The sequence below is a fragment of the Gopherus flavomarginatus genome, chromosome 2 (assembly GCF_025201925.1).
Source record: "Gopherus flavomarginatus isolate rGopFla2 chromosome 2, rGopFla2.mat.asm, whole genome shotgun sequence".
In the NCBI taxonomy this organism is placed as follows: domain Eukaryota; kingdom Metazoa; phylum Chordata; order Testudines; family Testudinidae; genus Gopherus; species Gopherus flavomarginatus.
This window is the reverse complement of record NC_066618.1, coordinates 102835550-102858606: the sequence shown is the minus strand read 5'-3', so window position 1 is coordinate 102858606 and position 23057 is coordinate 102835550. Positions and strand designations below refer to the sequence as shown.

The following is a 23057-nucleotide window of genomic DNA, read 5'->3' as shown; positions in this document are numbered from 1 at the left end:
TTGTTCTTGTAAGTTAAGCTCCACCTCACCGCTGTGTTATATTATACCAGGTGTACAGCAGCTGCTTTAGCTATTAAGAGTTTTTTTATTCGGGTAACACCTATTTGTCTGCCTGCAAAGGTTCTAGTAGCCGTCCACTTCCTGCCGTTGCCAACTTGTTCATCTGCCCACTCCTCCTAGCAGCTGGTTTATTATACACACTAACAGTCCACGACTGGGCAAATGGCTCTTATGTAATGATTGGGAGGTTTGTATATTAGAATGCAGAGCAGGAGACATTATGAAGGTATACATGGTATTGTTTGCAACTGTAAGGACACATCAAAGATATACTAAAGGCATGGTCAGGGCTATGCAAGAGGGGCAGATTTAAAGTTCTTTGTAGATCCTTACTCTGATTTCCTTCAGTGGTGTAATTTTTTCCCCTGAAACGTTCTTTTGATGAGCTTAACTCTAACTTAAAATCCTCCATTAATCATTAGGGAATGTACAATAAAATGCTTTACCTTGACGTATTTGATTTGTGGGTTTCTATAATTCAAGGGCCCAAGTCTCTTTAAAAGTTGATTTTTTTTTTTGTCTGTAAAATGAAATAAAAAGTTTCCTGTAACTTGCCAAAGGTTATGCTGCATATCAGCTAATTATTCACTGTGGGTGAATGGCTCTGCTCTCTGTAGGCCAGCAAAATTCAGGTGCTTTATTTCCTGTCCCTAGTACTTGGAACAATGAAAAGCTTTGTTGCTAAATGTTAAATAATATGTCCTCGCCTTTAGCCTTTTGTTAGCTCAGTAAAGGTCAAGCAAAGCACATAACTGAGGAAAGCTCCAAAAATAAAATAAAAACTACGGACTAACCTAGCACAAAAGAGGCTATTTATGAACATGAGCATTAATAAGCTATCTTTAGTATCAGGCATCAAAAGCTTTTGTGTCTTTACACTTCTCAGAGAAACACAGTCACACCCATAAATACTTTCTACCGTAAAGTAGCCAGTATAGTCATATCACTAACTGCATTGCTACAAAGCCTTTTCCATTAATTAATTTCAAGTGTTACAGTTCCTCAGAAATAAAGGTGAATCCAGATGAAATGGTATCCAAGGCAAGCATGAAGGAAGACAATTTTTGAAAAAAATGCTAGTCACCTGATGCAATTCTTGAGCAATAATATAGAAGCACCTATAGATATTAAGATTAAACTATTTTTTTTCATCTGGGCTCTTTCAGATATGATTGTTACTCAAAAAAGTAGAGCCAATTTGACTAAAGGCCAGATTCTATTCACTTACTGATGTTAATTAGTACTTTACTCCACAAGCGATCTCCACTGATTTAATGAAGTACGGTACTATTCAGAGTGAGTAAGCAAATTAGAATCTGTCCCTTAAGCAAATAACTTCCAGCAAATAATCATGTGCCAGTTTCTGCCACTTATATACTCACAGTAAGTAGTAAATTATTTCATAAGTAGCTCCAAGTTAGTGGCAGAGTAAGCTGTTACTCCATGTAAGAGTAGCAGAAATTGGCCCTGTATTTTTTATGTGTCAATATTCATAGCTATAGAGATGCATGTGTGGATAGAGCTATATTTCATATGTAGCAGATTTTAAAACAGATTTTTTGAAAAACTCTGGGTAACCACTAAAAGAAATTTATGTTTTTCAATTTCTCAGACTTGTTGTTTTCAGGAATATGCAATTTGCAAAGTCAGACCTCTTTAGCAGGCAATGCAGTAATGTGATAATAACAGAGCCAGGCACCCTACCATTTCTTTCAGAGTAAATCAGTGGCTCAAACTCCATCAGTATCAAGTTAGATGTAGTGGTTCCTACAGCCTCTGCATAATCTATACAGTTATTTAACCGAGATTAGATCTTTTTTTCCTTGTAAAGGTGAAAAGCATTAAGGATCTAAAAGGATTGTGTCTAGTGAGAAGGGGTGTGAAGCTGGACACACTGATGGAAAAAATAAAACTTCAAAGCAAACTTGATGCATTTGAAAATGACGCTTATGCCTTTAAACTGTATTTAAAAAAATAATTCACATGGCCCTGCATCGGGCCTCCCACCCTCCCTTAGCCGTCTTTCCCCACCATACACCTCCCCAGCCTTGCTCTTTCCTCTTCTCTTCCATCTATTAACCCAAATTTCTCCCCCCTCCCTGTGCTGTATCTTCGACCTCCTCCCATTCCCTTCCTTCCATCCCTGGGCCATATGCTCCCTTATTTCCCCATCTCCCTTCTCCCCAAACCTGGACTGTCTCCACTCGCCCTCTTCCATCTCTAAGTTGTCCGCCCCTTCCAACTTCTCCTTCCTCCTCCTTGAGCTGCCTCAACTTCCACTTCCTCCTACCAGCTCTGATTATGGAGGTCAGCCACTCCGTACAATGTAACAGATGGTGAGATCTGCATCCAAGCTGCAAAGGATCAGCAAAGGCTGAGCTGCAGCCAAGGACTGAAAGGATCTCTAAAGCACCAGAAAGTAGGAGACACTATCAGCAACCTACACAGAAAAACCCTGATGGGCTCCACCAGCCTGGATTCAGATCACTCTATTAGGCAGCAAAGTTACAAAGCCTCAGACATCCTGTCATAGACCCTGCAGCAATCAAGAACTTGGGGAAACTGAGCCAAGATGTAGTTGCTCAAATAAATCAGATGATTACAAGAGTGTGCTACCCCCTGCAGGACATGGCAGCACTGGCCATGGGACACAACCAGACCTGCAGGGATTCAGTGGCTGGCCTGGATGAGTCAGTAGACACAAGTCTGTGAGGGCTCTCTCTTCTGATGGCCCTCAGTGAGGAAGTGGACAGAGCCATGCAACCAGGGCATGTCCTGGCCAAGTACATCAGGGAGATCAAAGGAACACTGGAAACATCTGAAGCTCTATGCAAATAGCTGAAGCCACTAGTGTTGTTTAAAATGCTCCCTTGGAAAAAACATCTGGAAAGTGAAGTCAGTTTCCTAGTACCAATAAATTAGCTAGAAGGGAAAAAAATAATTTCTGCACCTCTTGTGTGTATGCTAAAAGCACCACTGACAGGTTCTACGAGAGCTGTTTGGAAAGGAGGAGGTGTTATTCATTCAGAGTCAGAACACATTTCAGCACAGCTGTCCCACACATTGCTTTCCTATGCACGCAAAGTGTTTCATTCCTTTCCAGGGACAATAATGCTTTGTTTGTACTTTATTGTAATCACAGATTTCAAAAACCATCCCCTAGAGAAGAGCACCTCATGTAAACATCCACCAAGGCTCAAAATTGAAAACACAAAAATAAATACCGAAAACATAATACACGCTTCTCTGTCCTCAATCACTATTTCAAGTAGAGTGCTATCCACTCATTTCACTATGCAATTAATTCGATCCTCCAATTAATTTGATCAGACCTTCGGGCACCAAGTTGTTTGTGAACATATAATCCCACTTCCATCCCTCACTTGAGTCTAACGATTCTTTATTTATCCTGAGTGGAACAGCTTCAACAGGAAAGACTGAGGGAGCCTCACATCAGAGTAGCCCATAGCTCCACAATTAGCCCACTTTGCTGCAAGGTGTCTGTTAAAGTTCCTTCTTCCCCTCAGCTGAGGCAGGGACTTGAATTGAGGGTCTTACATTCCAGGTGACCACCTTGACTCTGGGGCTAAAAAGTGATGAGAGAAGGCCTCCTCTTCCAACCCCAGAGCTATTTTGTGTGACCTCAGCTAAGGGGCCCAATCCAATAGGCACTCTTTGATTAGCCTACTGGATCAGGCTCCGCATGCAACTTTTAGGCATTCAGATGCCTAACTTCCCCTTATTTCTGAATCACTTCAAGGCTAATGCAGGAGATAAGCAGCCAGACACCTAGAGGAAGGCAGAAGTGCACACGCTCATAAACAGGAGCCACCGGAACTTTTACTGCAAAAACATAGGCACTGAGGCCTGGTCCACACTACAGCGTTAAATCGATTTAAACAGCGTTAAATCGATTTAGCGCTGTACCCGTCCACACTACAAGGCACTTTAAATCGATTTTAAGGGCTCTTAAAATGGATTTATGTACTCCTGCTCAACGAGAGGAGTAACCCTAAAATCGATATTACTAAATCGATTTAGGGTTAGTGTGGACGGAAATTGAAGTTATTGGTCTCATTCTTTTACTGAGCTACCCAGAGTGCACCGCTCCGGAAATCGATGGTAACCTGGGACCATGGACGCACACCACCGAAGTAATGTGCCCTAGTGTGGACGCGTAAAATCGATTTTATAAAACCTGTTTTATAAAATCGATTTTATTAATTTCGATTTTACTCTGTAGTGTGGACGTGACCTGAATGTGTTTAGGTGCCCATAAGGGAGGGTGGTCCCAAAACTGGGTGGTCCCAAAACTGGGATATAAGTCCTATTTTAGATGCCTATGTGTCTAACTCCTTTTCAAGCCAGGATACATGGTCATTAGTCTGATCCAGTATGACAATTCTATCTGGTCCACAGGAACATATCAAAAGGTCCACAAAAGACTCTTGTGAAAATAAAACTTGTGCTATTCAAGCACTGTTACGTACATAGCTATAGACACTATAAAGTGCTGTGAAAACTTTATCATGCACCCCCAGTCACATGATAAACATGACAAATTGCTTGTTTCAGTCAAATTGACAGAGATACTTTTGGCTAGTGTAAGAGGTTGGTGGTGTAGAAGGAAACTCATCCCTACGGAAGAGATTCCAGCAGCACAGATGAAGGGCATGCAGTGATGGGGAGGAAGTTAGGCTTGTGCAGTGTTTCAGCCCCTGTATTCATGGAAGTACAAGGGCCGCTCCCTGAAAAAAACACAGAGCCCCAAAGAGGGAAGACAGGGACTGGAAGTAAGTAAAGCCATGACTCTACATCACCATGTGTCAGGATCCCAACAAGGGCAGTCAGGGCCGAGGGTCAGAGCAAGGGAAAACCTGAGGCTGGGAGTACCTGAGAAGTTCATAGTCAGATTCCAGGCCAGGGTCAATAACAAGGATCAGAGTCCGAGTCAGGTTTCAGGGAGGCAAAGTCTAAATCAAGCTGCGGTTAAGCCAGGAATTCAGGAGCAGGAACAGTCATGACAGCTACAGGAGATCTGCACTGTTGCCTGGATGCTTCCTGGCACACCCCTTGAGTTTCAATAGGGCAGGGAGCCAGTCAGGAGGCTGTGACCTGTCAAACCCTTGTGGCAGACCCTCCCATGGCCTGTGTCCACAGCAGGTTGTGGGAAGTGGAGTGTAAACTGGTTGCTGCTGCTGCTGGAGATGCCAGATACTTGGCTTCTAGACCTGTGCTGGGGCCCTCTACCATGTGCCAAAGTGTGGTGCTAGCTGACCACACTGAAGAAATATGCCTCGCCACTTACAGGGTGTGGCAGCTGTTTGTGTTCCCTGTCATGCATGGGAAACCTCTGGGAGCCTGAGCAGGATGCCAGTGGCGATCCCTCTTAGACAGTGCAGCTCTATCCTGAAGTAACACAAGGGTGTTCCTAAATGGTACAATCTAGCCCTTAATGTTTAGTAATTCTTTTAAACTTGGTCGTGGTCCAAAGGTTTAGTCCTTCTGAAAGCAACTGGCCTCTCTCTTGTGCAGTTTCCATTCGGTATCTCACCCATAACATGGTGTGAAGGGGCGTTTTTCAATTGGCAGGTTTTCCAGCTGTTTCAGTTTTGTTAGAGCATAAATAATAACTGGTTTCCAAATGTGCTGTTAAGAATCAGAGCTGTCTCCTCCAATATACAGAACCTTCTCCAATGTTAAGCACATCTTGTAGTTTCACAGATTGTTTTGAGTAAAAGGATTGCAACGTGTCCTGTTTGAGACTCACACAGCCATCAGCAGCAATTCCAAGAGCAGGTGGCGGTTCCTACAGGGTCTCACTCCCACTAGCTAGTACAACTTAACATGTGTTCAATTATCCCCATAGCCAACTATATTCTCCCCACAAGAGTAACTAATTCCAACAGTATTTGGAGTGTCTTAATCCCCTTTACATTCCCTCCTTCCCTGTCTCTTCCCAAGGCTGCCCAATCCATCTGAAAAAGCCTTTTGGGGGAAAAAAATGTATCTACCTCCTCATCTCACTTCCCAATATTGGGACAGCCTGTGGAGGGCTGCTGGAAAATCTCACACAACTTTTGTATAAAGGTTCTCCACAAGTTTCCCAAAAAGATGCATAGCATGGTGCATTACAGTGCATGAGCAGTGCCCTCTGTTTAGGATTCAGCCTGAAAGCTGAATGGTGGCAATCGTCCTAGTAGTCTATATTCCTGAGTTGCTACTGTAGCCACCAAGTAGAGCTCAGGTTCTAGTGAGGAGATAATATAGTGGAAAGCTAGGTAATACCTGCCATCCTATGCATTTTTCTACCACATACAAAAGACTGACAGGCGAAGTCCTATGTATTTGGTAATGGGTTATGTTGATGTCCCCCACCCCCCAAAAGCACTCATATTGTAGGGATATTAAAGAGGGTACTAATAGTGATTCCCCCAAGTCACAGTGACCCCTCCCCCAGTTTCACCAAGTGTAGAGGTCTTTTGGGGCTTGTGGGATCCTGTCTGCAGAAAACACTGATTGTATCTGTCCTGTGAAAGATACTCTATTACTATGGCCATGGCTACACTAGGGAGTTGCAGTGCTGGTGAGGGGGTTACAGCACTGCAACTTAGGATGTGGCCACACTTGCAAAGCATGGCGAGCGCTGCAACTCCCTGGTTGCAGCGCTGGCTGTACACCCGGTCGAGCCTCGGGTGTAGCGATTCCAGCCCTGGTGATCCAGCGCTGGTCAGCAAGTGTGGACGCCCACCAGCGCTTTTATTGACCTCCGGGATATAAGGAGGTATCCCAGCTTACCTTTTAAGCCTCTCTGGTAATCATGCACACTCCACTGCCCTGGGCTCAGCTGACCCCACCTTTAAATGCCCCAGGAATTTTAAAAATCCTCTTTCTGTTTGCTCAGCCAGGTGTGGAGTGCAATCAATCAATCAATCAATCAGCGACCATGCCTCCACGCCCCAGACGAGCCACAGCATGGAACAGTTCCGAGCTGCAGGACCTCATCAGTGTTTGGGGTGAGGAAGCTGTGCAAGCACAGCTGCGCTCCAGCCGGAGAAATTATGATATCTATGGGCAGATATCACACTCCTTGCTGAGAAGGGGCCATGAACGGGACGCGTTGCAGTGCAGGGTAAAAATTAAGGGGCTGCGCAGTGCTTACTGCAAAGCCCGTGAGGGAAATCGCCGCTCAGGAGCTGCCCCCACGACCTGCCGTTTTTACAAGGAGCTGGATGCCATACTTGGGTGTGACCCCACTGCCAATCCTAGGAGCACGATGGAGAGTTCAGAGCAGGGAGAAGTGGGGGAGGGTGTAGAGGAAGCCGAGAGTCAGGTTACTGTGGTGGAGGGAGACACCCCGGAGTCCCAGGAGGCATGCAGCCAGGAGCACTTCTCAAGCCAGGAGGAGGCTAGCCAGTCGCAGCAGCTGGAAGTTGCTGGTGAGGAAGAAGCAGAGGATCGTGCTCGGGGTAAGCATATTTTTATGTTTTGGGAGAGGACAGTTTGGGTATTGGCTGCCTGCATGCATGCCTAAACGTGGAATAGCCCACTGATTTGCTCTATCACGTCTCTGCAATCTGCCTTGGTAATCTCTTGAAAAGTTGCAGCCACAGCGTGGGCAATGTGCTTTCGCAAGTTTATAGGGAGAGCCACCGTGGTCCTTGTCCCGGTCAGGCTAACTCGTCCGATCCACTGTGCAGCGAGGGGTGGGGGTACCATGGCTGCACACAGGCAAGCTGCATAGGGGCCAGGGCGGAATCCACATTGCTGTAGAAGACCCTCCCTCTCTTCCCAGGTAACACGCAGCAGTGATATATCTGGCAGTAGGAAACCCTGTTGAGAATTTAGGGATACTTGAGTGCAGGGCGCCAGGTTCGCGGTCCCCCCCCCAGCCCCGCGGTGCGTTCCGGTCTCCCCACCCCCTTCCAGCAGGTAGCCAGCCCTGCGGTGCGCTCCGGTCTCCCCACCCCCTTCCAGCAGGCAGCCAGCCCCGCGGTGCGCTCCGGTCTCCCCACCCCACTTTCCAGCAGGCATCCAGCCCACGGTGCACTCTGGTCTCCCCATCCCTCTTTCCAGCAGGTAGCCAGCCCTGCGGTGCGCTCCGGTCTCCCCACCCCCTTCCAGCAGGCAGCCAGCCCCGCAGTGCACTCCGGTCTCCCCACCCCCCTTTCCAGCAGGCATCCAGCCCGCGGTGCACTCTGGTCTCCCCATCCCTCTTTCCAGCAGGTAGCCAGCCCCGCGGTGCGCTCCGGTCTCCCCACCCCTCTTTCCAGCAGGCAGCCAGCCCCGCAGTGCGCTCCGGTCTCCCCACCCCCTTTTCCAGCAGGTAGCCAGCCCCGCGGTGCGTTCCGGTCTCCCCACCCCCCTTTCCAGCAGACAGCCAGCCCCGCGGTGCCCTCCGGTCTCTCCCCCCGCTTCCCAGCAGGCAGCCAGCCCCGCGGTGTGTTCCGGTCTCCCCACCCCCTTCCAGCAGGTAGCCAGCTCCGCGGTGCGTTCCAGTCTCCCCACCCCCCTTTCCAGCAGGCAGCCAGCCCCGCGGTGCATTCCACCCCCTCACCAGCAGGTCAGCAGTTCCGTGGACCGCCCCCCCCCCCCGCCAGCAGCTCGCCACCTTCATGTTCCCTATTGTCCCCTGTGCAGGCCACCAGCTACCTCCTGTACCCAGTGCAGATAAACCCCAGTGAGCCATCAGTCAGTTCCCCCTCCCAGGTGAAGTCGGGACAGAAACACTCACCCCATTGCTCGCCATGCCTTCTCTTCCCTGGCCTCTCTGTGTTATGTTAGGTATGTGGGAATGATGCTACAAAAAGTCTACAAACTCCTTCACTGTGTGATAATAAACAATGTAGCTTCTGTGTATTACATGTTTCTATCTATGTTTTTTTTAGTGACCTTGACTAATGCAGCCGGATCACCGGCCTCACGTCGGTTGCAGAACTTGAGAAAAAATCCACGAAAATCAAAAGAGGAGTTGATCAAAGCAGTTATGAATCACTACAACAGAGAAAGTAGGAAGACGCAGGAATGGAGAGAGAAAATGTATGAGTGGAGGCAAACACAAAGCAGGAGAAAGGAATTGGCTACCAAAAAAAACCTCAAAGCACATGATAAGCCTCCTGGCTCACCAAACTGACTCTTTCGAGTCTCTCGTAGCCATGCAGGCAGATATGTACCGTGGTAACCCACACCCCTCCCAAAGCTCTCTTTCTTGTTCCCCAGTATTTGCACAAAACACCTTTCTCCAGCAGCCAGTTTCTTATTACCCCCAGCTGCCCCCAACACCTGTACGATCACCTACCAGCCCTGATAACTACAATTCTTACCCTGTGCACTCCACCCCCATTACTCTGCAGCATAGTAATCCTGAAGTGCAGCAGACATTGAACAGTAATCAAAACAGGACATATTCAAACCTCTGAATGTACAGTCCACCACCCTAACCCCCCCGGCCTTTTATGTACTGTACTTTGAATAAAGGATTTTATGGCTTTTACAATACTTTTTATTATTGCAGGAAGTGGTAAATACTGTACCCCAAGGTAGAAAGGAGCACAGCAAAGGCACCAAACATTACTGTTGGCTCTCAGCCTCAAATTGCTCCCTTAAGGCATCCCTAATCCTTGAAGCCCTTTCCTGGGCCTCTCTAGTAGCCCTGCTCTCTGGCTGTGCAAATTCATCCTCTAGGCGTCGAACCTCAGAGGTCCATTCCTTACTGAATCTTTCACCCTTCCCTTCACAAATATTATGGAGGGTACAGCACGCGGATATAACAGCGGAGATGCTGCTTTCCCCCAAATCTAGCTTCCCATAAAGACACCTCCAGCGGGCTTTCAAACGGCCAAAAGCACACTCCACAGTCATTCTGCACCGGCTCAGCCTGTAGTTGAACCGTTCCTTGCTCCTGTCAAGCTTCCCTGTATACAGTTTCATGAGCCAAGGCATTAAGGGGTAAGCGGGGTCTCCAAGGATCACAGTGGCATTTCGACGTCCCCTACTGTGATCTTGCAGTCTGGGAAAAAAGTCCCGGCCCTCAGCTTCCTGAACAGGGCACTGTTCCGAAAGATGCGTGTATCATGCACCTTTCCAGGCCATCCTGAGTAAATGTCAGTGAAACGCCCACGGTGATCCACAAGCGCTTGCAGAACCACGGAGAAATACCCCTTGCAATTAACGTACTCTGATGCCAGGTGGGGTGGTGACACAATAGGAATATGCATCCCATCTATTGCCCCTCCACAGTTAGGGAACCCCATTTCTGCAAAGCCATCCACAATGTCCTGCACGTTCCCCAGAGTCACAGTTCTTCTTAGCAGGGTGCGATTAATGGCTGTGCAAACTTGCATCACCACCATTCCAACGGTGGACTTTCCCACTCCAAACTGGTTTGCCACCAATCAGTAGCTGTCTGGAGTTGCCAGCTTCCAGATTGCAATAGCCACCCGCTTCTCCACTGGCAGGGCAGCTCTCAATCTCGTGTCCCTGCGCCGCAGGGTGGGGGCGAGCTCAGCACACAGTCCCATGAAAGTGGCTTTTCTCATCCGAAAGTTCTGCAGCCACTGCTCGTCATCCCAGGCTTGCAGGACGATGTGATCCCACCACTCAGTGCTGGTTTCCCGAGCCCAAAGGCGCCGTTCCACGGTGCTGAGCACGTCTGTTAATGCCACAAGCAATTGAGTGTCTTCAGCGTCAGGCGTTTCAATATCATCGTCTGACTCCTCACTGTCACTTTGCAGCTGAAGGAATAGCTCCACTGCCATGCGTGATGTGCTGGCAACATTCATCAGCAAGGTCCTCAGCAGCTCAGGCTCCATTTGTAACAGAAATCTCAGAAATCGCGCTGCAGACTCACAATGCCGCCAAACTGCTCGGAATGTGTAGCAAAGCACCACGGGGCATTGGAACAGGAAGCGGAAAGACCGGCACACTTCCTTCCCCTTCCCACAAGCCACAGCGCCAAAATGGGACGAGGTGCTCTGTGGGATAGCTGACCACAATGCACTACTCCCAACAGCGCTGCAAGTGCTGTAAATGTGGCCACACTGCAGCGCTGGTAGCTGTCAGTGTGGACACACTGCAGCGCTGGCCCTACACAGCTGTACGAACACAGCTGTAACTACCAGCGCTGCAAAACTGTAAGTGTAGCCATGGCCTATGTAAAACTTACAAACAAGCTAAATGACTTTGTTCTTGAAGTATACACTATGCTAGCCTTAAGCTGTAATTGATACAATGTAAACAAACAGACTCCCACCCTCTGTGATTACAGGGCCGGGAATCTCATCGGAATTAACACACACCTCAGAAGCGGTGGAGACAGTAAATTAAAATATGGTTAAGATATGGAATGTATGTTGATGATTGAAGTACGTGAATGGTTAGGGATGTGCCAGCCTGGAAAGGATCCATCGGCCGAAGAATGTGTCAAGTGGACCACCAGACAACCCCCAGAGGGTAAACTAGGATCCACCCCAAACATCTGGAAGGAATGTGCCACTTTAGACAGTGTGGAGCCACCAGGAATGTGCCATCTGCTAACTGAGCCAACAACAGTAGGATGAAACGGTTCCCATAGACTAACATAGGAATTAATTCCTATAAAAATGGACTCTAAAAACTAAAAACTTTGAGTCACTGGTTCTGCTGCCAACCTCCAGGAGCATCAGGTGCATCTGACACAGACTCAGCTCCATCCTCATGACCAAGATACCTGGCCAGTAACTTAGGATGAGCAACTTCTAGGCTGGTAACTATAACACCTATACAGAACCTGAATGAATGATTGTGTGAATGCCTTATTATTATATTTACAATAAATGTGGCATCTTTGCCTTATCCCTCTTAATAAGATCCTGCTGGTTTTTATTTTATTGGTATAACAATATACTGGGAAGCCATGCAAGATAGACATTCAGGGAGGGAGTATATTCATCTTCCAGAAGAAAACATAAGCTAGCCAAGAACTGAGAAATATTTGCAATAGTCAGAAATGAAATAGATACAGTATTTAGTTAAATACTGCATATTTTACTGCACTAAATAATTTACTACTCTGTACTATAGTATGACTACAAAAAAGGTAATGGATCTATGCAGTGAAAATCAGGAAAATCAGGTGAGGGAGGGAGCTATCCCAGGCTCTGAGACTTGCTGCCACAGATTTCGGCTTGCCATGTACACATACCCTAAGGGAGCAAAAAGCAAAAGGGTTTTAAAATATTGAATCTTCCTAGTCTCAATTTCTTTGTGTTTTGCTAGTTGGCCAGGGGGCAGGGATAGCTCAGTGGTTTGAGCATTGGCCTGCTAAACCCAGTTGTGAATTCAATCCTTGAGGGGGCCATTTAGGCAACTGGGGAAAAAATCTGTCTGGGTATTAGCCCTGCTTTGAGGAGTGGGTTAGACTAAATGGCTTCCTGAGAGCCCTTCCAACTCTGATATTTTATAATTCTACAGAAGACCAGGGATGAGGGGGGAAATAAGACATGAGCAGGGATGACAGCTTTGGCCGCTCAAGGTTTGACCTACACAAAAATCACAGCAGATGGTGAGAGAAACTTGATTGTGGGAAGTAGGTGGTGGAGACTATACTTAAGTGGCCTGTCACCCTCCCAGCTTCTTCACATTCCTTTTCCCTGAGAGTTTCTAAGCACTAAGGATCAGACCCTCAGGTATGGCCAAAATGCATAGAGCTCATTCAGGGTGTGATGTGCAAAGCTGACTGATAGCGCTCGGTTACACTACCCTAATGCTGGTGCTGCTCCATGTACCCATTGCACCACACGCTGTATTAGAGCAGTCTGAGGGGCTGGTCTAACTCATGACAGCCTGTTATGGTCACAAGGGACCAGCCACCTAACCAATGATTGATATAGCATCATGGCCATACTCTCCTTTACAGTAACTGTACCCACACCTTCATCTGCTAAGCCAGCAGCAAGGAAGAGTGTGGACAATGAGCCCCTATATTGTCTGAATCCCCACAGCAGATCATCCTTACATTGGGGTGTCTATTTTATTCTATAGAATTTCTTATGCTTAGCACCCTTAATCTGGATGAGCTTCCTTGAGCCACTCATGGTGAGTTTGGAGGGCACAGGATGCATATTGTTGCAGGGGGGCAACAGTTGGGGTTCGTTTGCCCGGTGTGCGTATCCCCAATGACCACATCGGAGTGGAGAAGCAAGTCTCTTTATTTGAATCAAATAAGGCACAGGGAGAAATCAATCTCAAATCCTGCGCGCATCACTATCCGTTGCCATATCTTATATACCTTACTTGTTTACAAAGATGTTCACAGGTGCTACAATTCATCATTTACAATTCATTAACTACCGGATCTTTTAATTAACTATATCTTTAACCCATACTACTAACCCCCCCCCCTTTGATCGATTACATCTTGTACCATAAACAAAAGAACAAAAGAAAATGATAAATGATTACATGTACTCATGCTAACTTTAAAGAAACATATTGTTTAGCTCGAAAGGCAATCGTAGGCCTGAGAATGTAAACTTTTAACCCCACACCATATTGCCAGTTACTTGGGGCCTGGCCTCCCCCAACAATATGATGCACTCACATTCACAGATGCTAACTTTTGTTTTTGCTGGTGGGTCCACTTCTCTCCCCCCTTTCCCCCGTGTGAGCAATGGAGGGGAAGAGGGAAGGCGGGGCCAGGGCTTCAGTCTGGAGCATGAGCGAGGTCTCAGGGGGAAGAGGCTGAGTGGGGGACGGGGCTTGGGGCAGAGCACAGTTAGAGAAAGGGGTGGGCCATGGTCTGGCTGCCATTGCCCATAAAAGATTATTCCAGCTCTGCGGGTGCAGAGCACACTCTATTATTTTTTCAGTGGGTACTTGAGCCCCAGAGAAGCCATGGAGTCGGCACCTATGCTCACACAGAATCTAAAGATCTGGCCTCAGGGGGAGAGGAGAAGGCACCTAATATTTCTAACCTCTTGCCTTTAAAGGGTCAGTCACTCTTTTGTTGGCCCAAGCTTGACAAAAATACAGGACCCCAGCACTGAAGCTTCAAGGATAAATGAGGGTTAGTTACAATGGGATATCAGGAAGGGAGAGGCCTGGTTTTGGAAGGACTTATCCAAACCAGAGTGAACCTGGAAAAAGATTCAGGTTTCATACAGTCCATGGTAAAGACTCAGGCTGGTATTTATTTTACACCCACCAGTTTATCTATTGCTAATTTTTAGTCAAATCACTGAATCCTCTACACCAGGGGTAGGCAACCTATGGCACAGGTGCCGAAGACGGCACGTGAGCTGATTTTCAGTGGCACCCACACTGCCCAGGTCCTGGCCACCGTCTGGGGGGGCTCTGCATTTTAATTTAATTTTAAATGAAGCTTCTTAAACATTTTGAAACCCTATTAACTTTCCATACAACAATAGTTTAGTTATATATTATAGACTTCTAGAAAGAGACCTTCTAAAAAGGTTAAAATGTATTACTGGCACGCAAAACCTTAAATTAGAGTGAATAAATGAAGACTCGGTACAGCACTTCTGAAAGGTTGCCGACTCCTGCTCTACATACTTTCCATACTGTAAATTCAGGTTGCTGGTAAACAAAGGAAAAACAGCCAAAGTCCCTTTTGGAACTTTGTCTTTAAAAGGTAAGACAAGGAAAAAGCTTTTATGGAAATCAAGATTTGTCTCCCTATCCCTCCCCTTTATGTCTTACTCTCTGGGATTTTTTTCATTATATTTCCCTCTGTAAGAATCAGGATTTAAACAATCCCTGGTCAGTCCCAACCACATATGTTTTTGCGAGAAAACCCTTCCACCTGGAATGTTTGGCCTACTCAGCGGTAGCTTTTAAGTTTGTGAAAGAATGAATTGAGAAACACTAGCCTCTGTTAGATAAGCACTTGAAAATCAACCTCCTAGTCTGATATTCGTCTGTTGAAAATGCACACTATCACTTTAAGATTCATTATTCAGTTTCTGGAATGTATTCTTTTCTAATTAGGCAAAGTAGAGAATCTAATTCAACCATGATAGAGGGCATGAAGAACTGCACTTGATATATGGCCTGATCCATGCTCACTGAAAGACTCCCATTGACTTCTCTGGGAATTGAATCAGGCCCATATGGTCTTTTTTAAATAATATTAATAAACATACGTTGTGCTAATGTGAGAGAAAATTCAGGTTTACATTGTTCCACAACTTTGTTTCGTACTGGAGATGAGGAAGTTTTGTGTAGATCTGGATTAGATTTAGGGATAGCATACAGACTTGAAGCAGACCCATAGCTAAGGATCGAGTTTCAGTTGGACAGTGCCAAAATTCCACAAGCTGTTCTTGTGTGATTTTGGCCAGAATGGTGAGAATCTCATAAGAAATTGTGAGATTTTGGCTGTAGCTAAACTGAATTTAATTTACACCCTCTCTTGTTTTAAATTTGACTGGAAATCAAAACAATAGGGGCAGGTTTTCAAATCTAAACTGCTCTGAAATTGAAAGTTTAGATTTCAGCTGCTGGTCCATCTCTACTCTGTATATATAAAATATAAACTGTATTATTATTCTGTTATTATTTAATATTTATATTATAATAGTAGCCAAAGAACCCAGTCAGGATGAGGGCCCCAATGTGTTAGGCGTTATAGAACCAATTGTAAAGATATAGTCAAAGAGCTTATAACCTATATCACTTATACCAATAATGTGAGGTATTAACTATTAATTCACTAGTATCAAAAATTAGGTAAACCTGAATAACATGGAAACCTATGAATAGATTTCCTGGAGGAACTACTTGTACAGTAGTCACCATTTAAAAGTCAACATTTGTCAACAGAAACTATACAGCTATCATAGTGATTCTGTTGGGTAACACTGACAACTGTAATGGCAAATATTTAACTCCAATGTGTATTGATGGGGAAACTGGAAGCTAACCTCAAGCACCTCTTTGAAAATGTAGCTTTTGTGGATCTTAGAAAAAGTCAGACTAGTACATTGGTACCGTCGTCTTGTCAATGGCTATATCAAATACTTTTTAATTGCCTGGAGGGCAAACTGTGCATGTAACACGATGCCTGTATATCCTTAAAACATATGAGGTAGAAATGTACTGTGTGATACCTTCTTCTTCCATGAACCCAGACTGAACATTCAATAAACATAATAGGGCAAATGAGTGGTTTACGAGGGTTCAAAGCCAGTGAGGACTGACAGGGCCCGAGTACTGGCATGTATTTCACAGCAGAAGCTCGATGTCTGCACTTCAGTGTTTTTTGACATTTGGCAAGAACTGGGGAAGAAATACTAAAAGAACCAAGGAATGAAGGCAATAAATATATTAAGGTAAAAAAAAAATGGAGAAACAATAAAGCTGTAAACACAGTATTACTTATCTGAGACTCCACAATGGCCTTTTCTGCTCGGCTCACACTAAATGTTTATGTTGTTTTAAGCCTCTTTGCATTGCTGCAGGCCTCAAAACCATGCATTGCCGTGAAAACTCCCCCACATATACTGTAACCCACCCCACAGGAGGGCATCACTGCTAGCACTGTAGTACTCCAGCCCCTAGATATCTGTCAGCAGGCATAAAACTGATCTTTCATTGTAATGGAGCATTTAGAACTGCCAATTGTTATCAAGATCTGGACAGCCAGTAGCAAAAGAAAGGTGGATTCCCTGATGTTCTCAAAGCATGGATCACACTTTCTGGACCTGATTCTCCACTCATTTATTAGGAGTAATTCCACTGAAATCAGTGGCATTTCAGTGATGGAAAAATCAGTGCAAAGGGAGATTCAAGGCTTGAAAACGTATTTTCAGTTGATGCCAGCCAGTAAGCTGAAGGTAATACTTTTAATAAGACAGCTTGGTTATACAGAAGCTTTACATAAATGTATTAAGAATACAATAGGCCTCAATTTTTCTTAGTAAAGAGAAAGTAGTTCATTCTTAAAATAGAAACATGAAGAGCAAACCATGGAAATACACTTGCTGGAAATTATCATTTATATCATTTTTATAAGGCTCACGCTCAGAGATAGGTTTTCTGCAGAACATCACAGCTCCTGAGAACAGGTTGCCATTGAGCAGACAATGTTTTTCCAGTGTATTTTGCAGAAATCATTGGCATCAGTCAGAACCTTTTTATTTTTCTCATATTACATATCTGGTTTGGAGATATCTTTCTGTCATGAGTGCTTTTTTTTCCTCTGGTCAAGTCTTATAGGGAGTCTGCTTTGAAATGTCCTATAGTTCCATCAGTTACCTGGCTTTCTGCTCTCCCAATTAGGAATTAGTCACTGCTCTGCCAAGAATCTGAAATCTCTATATCCATAGTTCTTTTCCCCTTTAAAGTGATCCTCTGACAATAGCCCACAGATCTACTAGAAACGGTTACTGTGATCAGAATTACAGTGTTCCAATTGTTGGTTCTGTGATGTCTGTTACAAGCATCATTCAAATATCAGCAATGCATGAGTCGATTATTTATAAAAGTAACCAGTTGTTCAGTCATTATAAAGGAGGCTCCTGTTCAGAATGGTATTGTCCAGCTAGCTGCACATATTTCTACTGGAAACTCTGAAATCATTTGTAAGTAAGGGCCAGATCCAAAGCCCAGTGAAGTCAATGGGAGTATTTTCATTGATTTAGGGTGGGCTTTAAATAAATTTGTTATGTTCATGGCATGCACACAGAGATAAAAACATAAAATACTCTTACAGGAAGCTTACAACATAACACTACTTTATTTCTTAGAATTCTGAATAATAACACACAAGAACCTAAAAACACAGAGAGAAAACACACAGCCCTCTAAAACAGGCACAATTCACCCCACCTTTCTCTAGACTGTCTGCTGACTGATTGCAGCTAGGCCAAGTTTGCACACTTCCCTGCAGAGCACCAAGTCTGCAAGTAGGACCAGGAAAAAACCCTGACATTTAAAGCGGAAGCCTACAATTTTAACACAGTTTTCAATACACCACAAAATCCCCTCTGTTGAATGATCAAATTTCTGTTCTTCAGCTGAAACGTGTTAAATATACCCACCATATATTTGACAAAATAGTCTGAGTAATCACATCAGATGTTTCTTGTGAGGCCTGACCTCCAGGGCTTGTTTTCTTTTTGTTCTCTTGTTCTCTTTGTAAATCTGTCAGGGTTGCTTTCTCATTTTAATCAATTCTTTCTTTCACTTCTCATTTGGAGTCGCAACTTAGAGATGACTACGAGAGTCATGTTTTGCAAAACAATTTCTCTCTTTTTTGTGCTGCATCTCACAGAATTTTCTGATGCTTTCAGCACCATTGAAGACTGCACATTTGAAACTGATGATTTCAGCAATTTTAACATTTCATACAGACATAGCGTCTGACCTCTGCGCTAAGGAACTTGTCTCATGAATAGATTCCTTAACCTTGTTAAGCTCTGCATGGCTGTTACACCTGCAAGTGGCACACTGTGCATTTATCATTTCCTTTTTGTCTTTCCCTCACTAGACAATATTTATTTGGCACGTGCTTTTTCTGAATTTATTTTGCTTTAGCATAGTGTTCTATTTAATATTGTTACTACTTTGGATCTTAATATTGCTATTACTTAGGGTCACATTCTGACACAGTTACTCAAGTTGAGTAGTACCTTATTCCATTAGTACCCTTATTGACTCCAGTCGGCCTATTCAACATGAGAAAGCTTGTCAGAACCAGCAATTTATATAGCCCTTGCCCTGGGTTTCAAAGTGCTTTAAGCAATAGCCATGTCAATAAGCAGGTACTGTAGCAAGCTACAAATACAACTTAATATGCAATAGTAAGAAACCTATAAGAAATTTTTTAGCAACAATGAAGAAGTTGCATTAGAAACCTGCCCTAAAAGGTGGTAATTGGGTTCACAAGACAGACATTAGAAAGAATTACCCCAAATGAAAGCCAAGTGGTTAAAAGCCATAAGATCACTCCCACTGACTCCAATGGGCTTTCGACCAAGCCCATAATGCAGAATGCATGACAGACTGAGTCTTCATGGAGACTATTTCACATTCAAATATATCTCAACATTAGGAACTGTTTCTCGATGTGCATCCTAAATTTTTCCAATAATTTGTCTTCCCGTTATTCCTAATGGTAGACTATCTGATCAGCCTCAATAATTTCTCTCCATCCTTGGTGGTTACATCCTTCGAAGACCTGTCAACTTTTCATGTCCTTCCTTAATCATTGCTTTGTCAACTGTAGCTATTCAGTCCTTTCAGTGATTCTTCATTAGGCAATCCCTCCAATCGCTTACTAAAGCAGGGGTTGGCAACCTTTCAGAAATGACGTGCCGAATCTTCATTTATTCACTCTAATTTAAGGTTTTGCATGCCAGTCATACATTTTAACGTTTTTGGAAGGGCTCTTTCTATGAGTCTATAATATATAATGTGAAAGTAGAATGAATTATATAGTAAGAATAGAAAGGATTAAAGAAATGCTGTCTGTACCTTTAAGCAAAACTGTTGGAATGCTGCAATCCAGGTGTCAGGAATACAGACATTAACATAGAACAATCGCACCGTTTAAGGGCAATTGGTGAAGCATTAGCCTTAGATCGATAACAGTTAGTAAGGAAATAGGATATGCATGCTGTGCCCCAGGTGAATTTTACTGTTCTTCTTCGAGTGATTGCTCACATCCATTCCAGTTAGGTGTGCGCGCCGCGCGTGCACGTTCGTCGGAAACTTTTTACCCTAGCAACTCCAGTGGGCCGGCAGGTCGCCCCCTGGAGTGGCGCCGCCATGGCGCTCAATATATATCCCTGCCGGCCCACCCGCTCCTCAGTTCCTTCTTACCGCCGTGTCGGTCGTTGGAACTGTGGAGCGTGGCATAGCTGTCCTCCACGTCCCTAGCTCTCCTTGTTATCTCTCGTTATCTCTCGTTATTGTTATAGTTGTTAGTTAGATTGTTAAGTATAGATAGTAGTAATTAAGTGTAAATAGTTGTTCGCCGGGGGCTTTAGCCCTTCCCGGCACCCGGCACCCGGCACCGGGCTCATGCCTGGTTCGCCGGGCTTCAAGCAGTGTGCGGCCTGCAAGAAGCCTATGCCTACCAGCGACCCCCACGACGCGTGCCTGAAGTGCCTGGGGGAATTGCACAGATCGGACAAGTGCTGCATCTGCAAGGCTTTTAAGCCAAGGACAAAAAAGGAGAGAGATCAAAGACTCCGGACTCTCCTTATGGAGGCGGCACTTGACCCGGCGGCTTCGCAGGCCGTGATCTCGGCGCCGGCACTGGATCGCACCGGCACCGAAAAGACTCCCCGGCACCGACCTTCTCCGGCACCGGGGGCAGAACCAAGACAGTCGAAGTCTGCTACTCCGGCCAGGCAGACCCGACTGGAGCGCCCGGCCTCAACATCGGCCGTGGCGCCGCCGGCACCGTCGACTCTGGGCCCGGCGGGTCCGTCGAGTCCGGTGCCGCCAAGCTCCCCCATGAGATCTGGGGTTGAGATATTGGTCCCATCCACGCCGGAGACCTTCGCCTCGGCACGGGACCTCATTGCCTTGACTGAGTACTCAGCTGCCACCCCCGGTACCTCCGGTGCGGGTCGCGTCTAGAGGCAAGCCCATGATGTTGGCACCGTCTCGGGACTCGCGCTCGCGGTCCAGGTCCCGACGTCACGGCAGGTCGAGATCTCATCGCCGCTCGCAGTCCCGGCACCGCTCTCCTCGGCAGTACCGGTCGCACTCGCGGCACCGGTCGACCTCAAGGCGGTCGCGGTCGGACTCCAGCCACCGATACCGGCACCGTGACTCCAGGAGCCAGTCCCGCCGTCACTCGCCGCACCGGTCGACCTCCCGGCACCGAGCTGGTGGCAGGTCCCGGTCCCGGTCGACCTCCCGGCACCGAGCTGGTGGCAGGTCCCGGTCCCGATCCCGGCACCGAGACAGAACCCGGTCCCGGTCCCGATCCCGGCACCGCTATGACTCCTGGTACCGATCCCCGGCACCGAGAAGATCGTCCCTGCCGACCCGCGCAGACCCTTACCAGCCAGGGTCGGCCCCGCCGTGGCCTTCTAGACAGCTGTCGGTCTCCTCACAAACGGACAGCGGGTATGCGCTGGGCACCGACCGGCAAGCGGCGCTCTTTCACGACCCGCCACAACACGACCAAGGCCCGCAGCAGTGGGGGTTTTGAACACCCTGGGCATACCATCAAGCCCAGGGGCCCCAACAGCTTCCTGCTAGGCCTGCGACGGCGGAGCACAGGGTGCCGGAAGCCTCGTTGTCTCGCCCCCCTCCCTCCCCGGATGGGGAGGAAGGGTCCAAGCAGCAAGACTCCGCTCTGGCTCCTGAGGAAGAGGCGAGGGCCGAGGGAGACCCCCCATTAGACACTCTCTTGCCGGGGGTCTCCTCATCCTCCTCCCCTGATGAAGCGGTGGCTGGTACCTCCTCCAGTAGCCCCCCCCCCCCCCTCGCTGGATCTCAGGGCGCACCAAGACCTCCTCAGGCGAGTAGCTCAGAATCTGAGCCTACAAGCCGAGGAGGTCTCGGAAATAGAGGATCCGATTGTTACCATCCTCTCATCAGATGCTCCCACCAGGGTCGCCCTACCCTTCATAAGGACCATCCAGGCCAACGCCAATACCATCTGGCAGTCACCGGCCTCCATCCCCCCTACGGCGAGGGGCGTCGAGAGGAAATACATGGCCCCCTCTAAAGGCTATGAGTACCTCCATATACACCCGACACCGTGTTTCCTGGTGGTACAATCGGTAAATGACAGAGAGCGTCATGGGCAGGAAGCTCCAGCCCCCAAATCCAGGGAGGCCAGGCGAATGGACCTCCTCGGACGTAAAGTATACTCGGCTGGGGCGCTGCAGCTCAGGGTTTCGAACCAGCAAGCCCTGCTCAGCAGGTACGCTTTCAACTCCTGGGTGGCAGCAGACAAATTTAAAGAGCTGCTGCCGCAAGACGCCCGCCAGGAATTTGCAGCCATCTTAGATGAGGGCAAGAAGGTTGCACGTACATCTTTGCAAGCTTCTTTGGACGCTGCAGACTCGGCTGCCCGCACCCTCGCGTCGGGGGTAACGATGCGCCGCATCTCCTGGCTGCAGGTCTCTGGCCTTCCTCCGGAGCTCCAACATACCATCCAGGACCTCCCATTCGAAGGCCAGGGCCTGTTTTCCGAAAAGACAGACCCCAGACTTAAGAGTCTGAAGGACAATCGGGTCATTATGCGCTCCCTCGGGATGCACAGCAGCGCAGGCCATATTCCCAGTTCCGCCAACGGCAGGACCTTAATAGGCGCCGTGGCAGGAATGGAAGGCGCAGGCATTCGGGGAACCAAGGGGGGCAGAACCAAGGCTCCTCTAAGCCCCCGCCTGGACCCAAGCCTTCATTTTGAAGGTGCGCTCGAGGGCGCAGTAACAGTTTCCCCCACGGATCCTTCCCCCCCGTTTTCCAACCGCCTTTCGTTTTTCCTCCCGGCGTGGACCCAAATAACATCGGACCGCTGGGTCTTACGCACGGTGCAGACGGGATACCGCCTGCAGTTTGTATCATTTCCTCCTTCCCACCCCCCTTCCTCGTCCCTCTTCAGGGACCCCTCTCACGAGCAATTCCTTCGGCAGGAGGTACAGATGCTCCTCAGCAAAGGAGCTATAGAGGCGGTTCCGGAAAACGAGAAAGGCAAGGGGTTTTATTCCCGTTACTTTCTGATCCCCAAGGCCAAGGGAGGCCTCCGGCCTATCCTCGACTTGCGAGAGCTCAACAAGTACCTGGTGAAGTTGAAGTTCCGCATGGTATCCCTGGGGACCATTATCCCATCCCTGGATCCGGGAGACTGGTACGCTGCCCTCGACATGCAGGACGCGTATTTTCACATTGCCATTTGGCCACACCACAGACGTTTCCTTCGTTTCATGGTGGGCCCCCTTCATTACCAGTTTGCAGTCCTCCCATTTGGCCTTTCTACGGCCCCGAGGGTATTTACAAAATGCATGGCAGTTGTTGTGGCACATCTTCGA

At 47.0% G+C, this 23057-nt stretch overlaps 1 protein-coding gene across 1 annotated transcript; it reads left to right on the top strand.

The window, feature by feature from the left end:
- The first annotated feature begins 6968 nt into the window (after positions 1–6968).
- Positions 6969–9634, top strand: LOC127043724 (zinc finger and SCAN domain-containing protein 20-like). Its single transcript, XM_050937803.1, has 2 exons — positions 6969–7529; positions 8949–9634. The coding sequence occupies exons 1-2, from the start codon at positions 7007–7009 to the stop codon at positions 9191–9193; spliced, it is 768 nt and encodes a 255-aa protein (XP_050793760.1). The 5' UTR covers positions 6969–7006; the 3' UTR covers positions 9194–9634.
- The last annotated feature ends 13423 nt before the right edge of the window (positions 9635–23057 follow it).

What these genes read in the sequence shown, in the direction of transcription:
- LOC127043724 (XM_050937803.1), top strand. Translation starts at nt 7,007, where the DNA reads ATGCCTCCACGCCCCAGACGAGCCACAGCATGGAACAGTTCCGAGCTG. An exon ending in AGCAGAGGATCGTGCTCGGG is followed by an intron (nt 7,530 to 8,948) that starts GTAAGCATATTT and finishes TGTTTTTTTTAG; the next exon opens with TGACCTTGACTAATGCAGCC.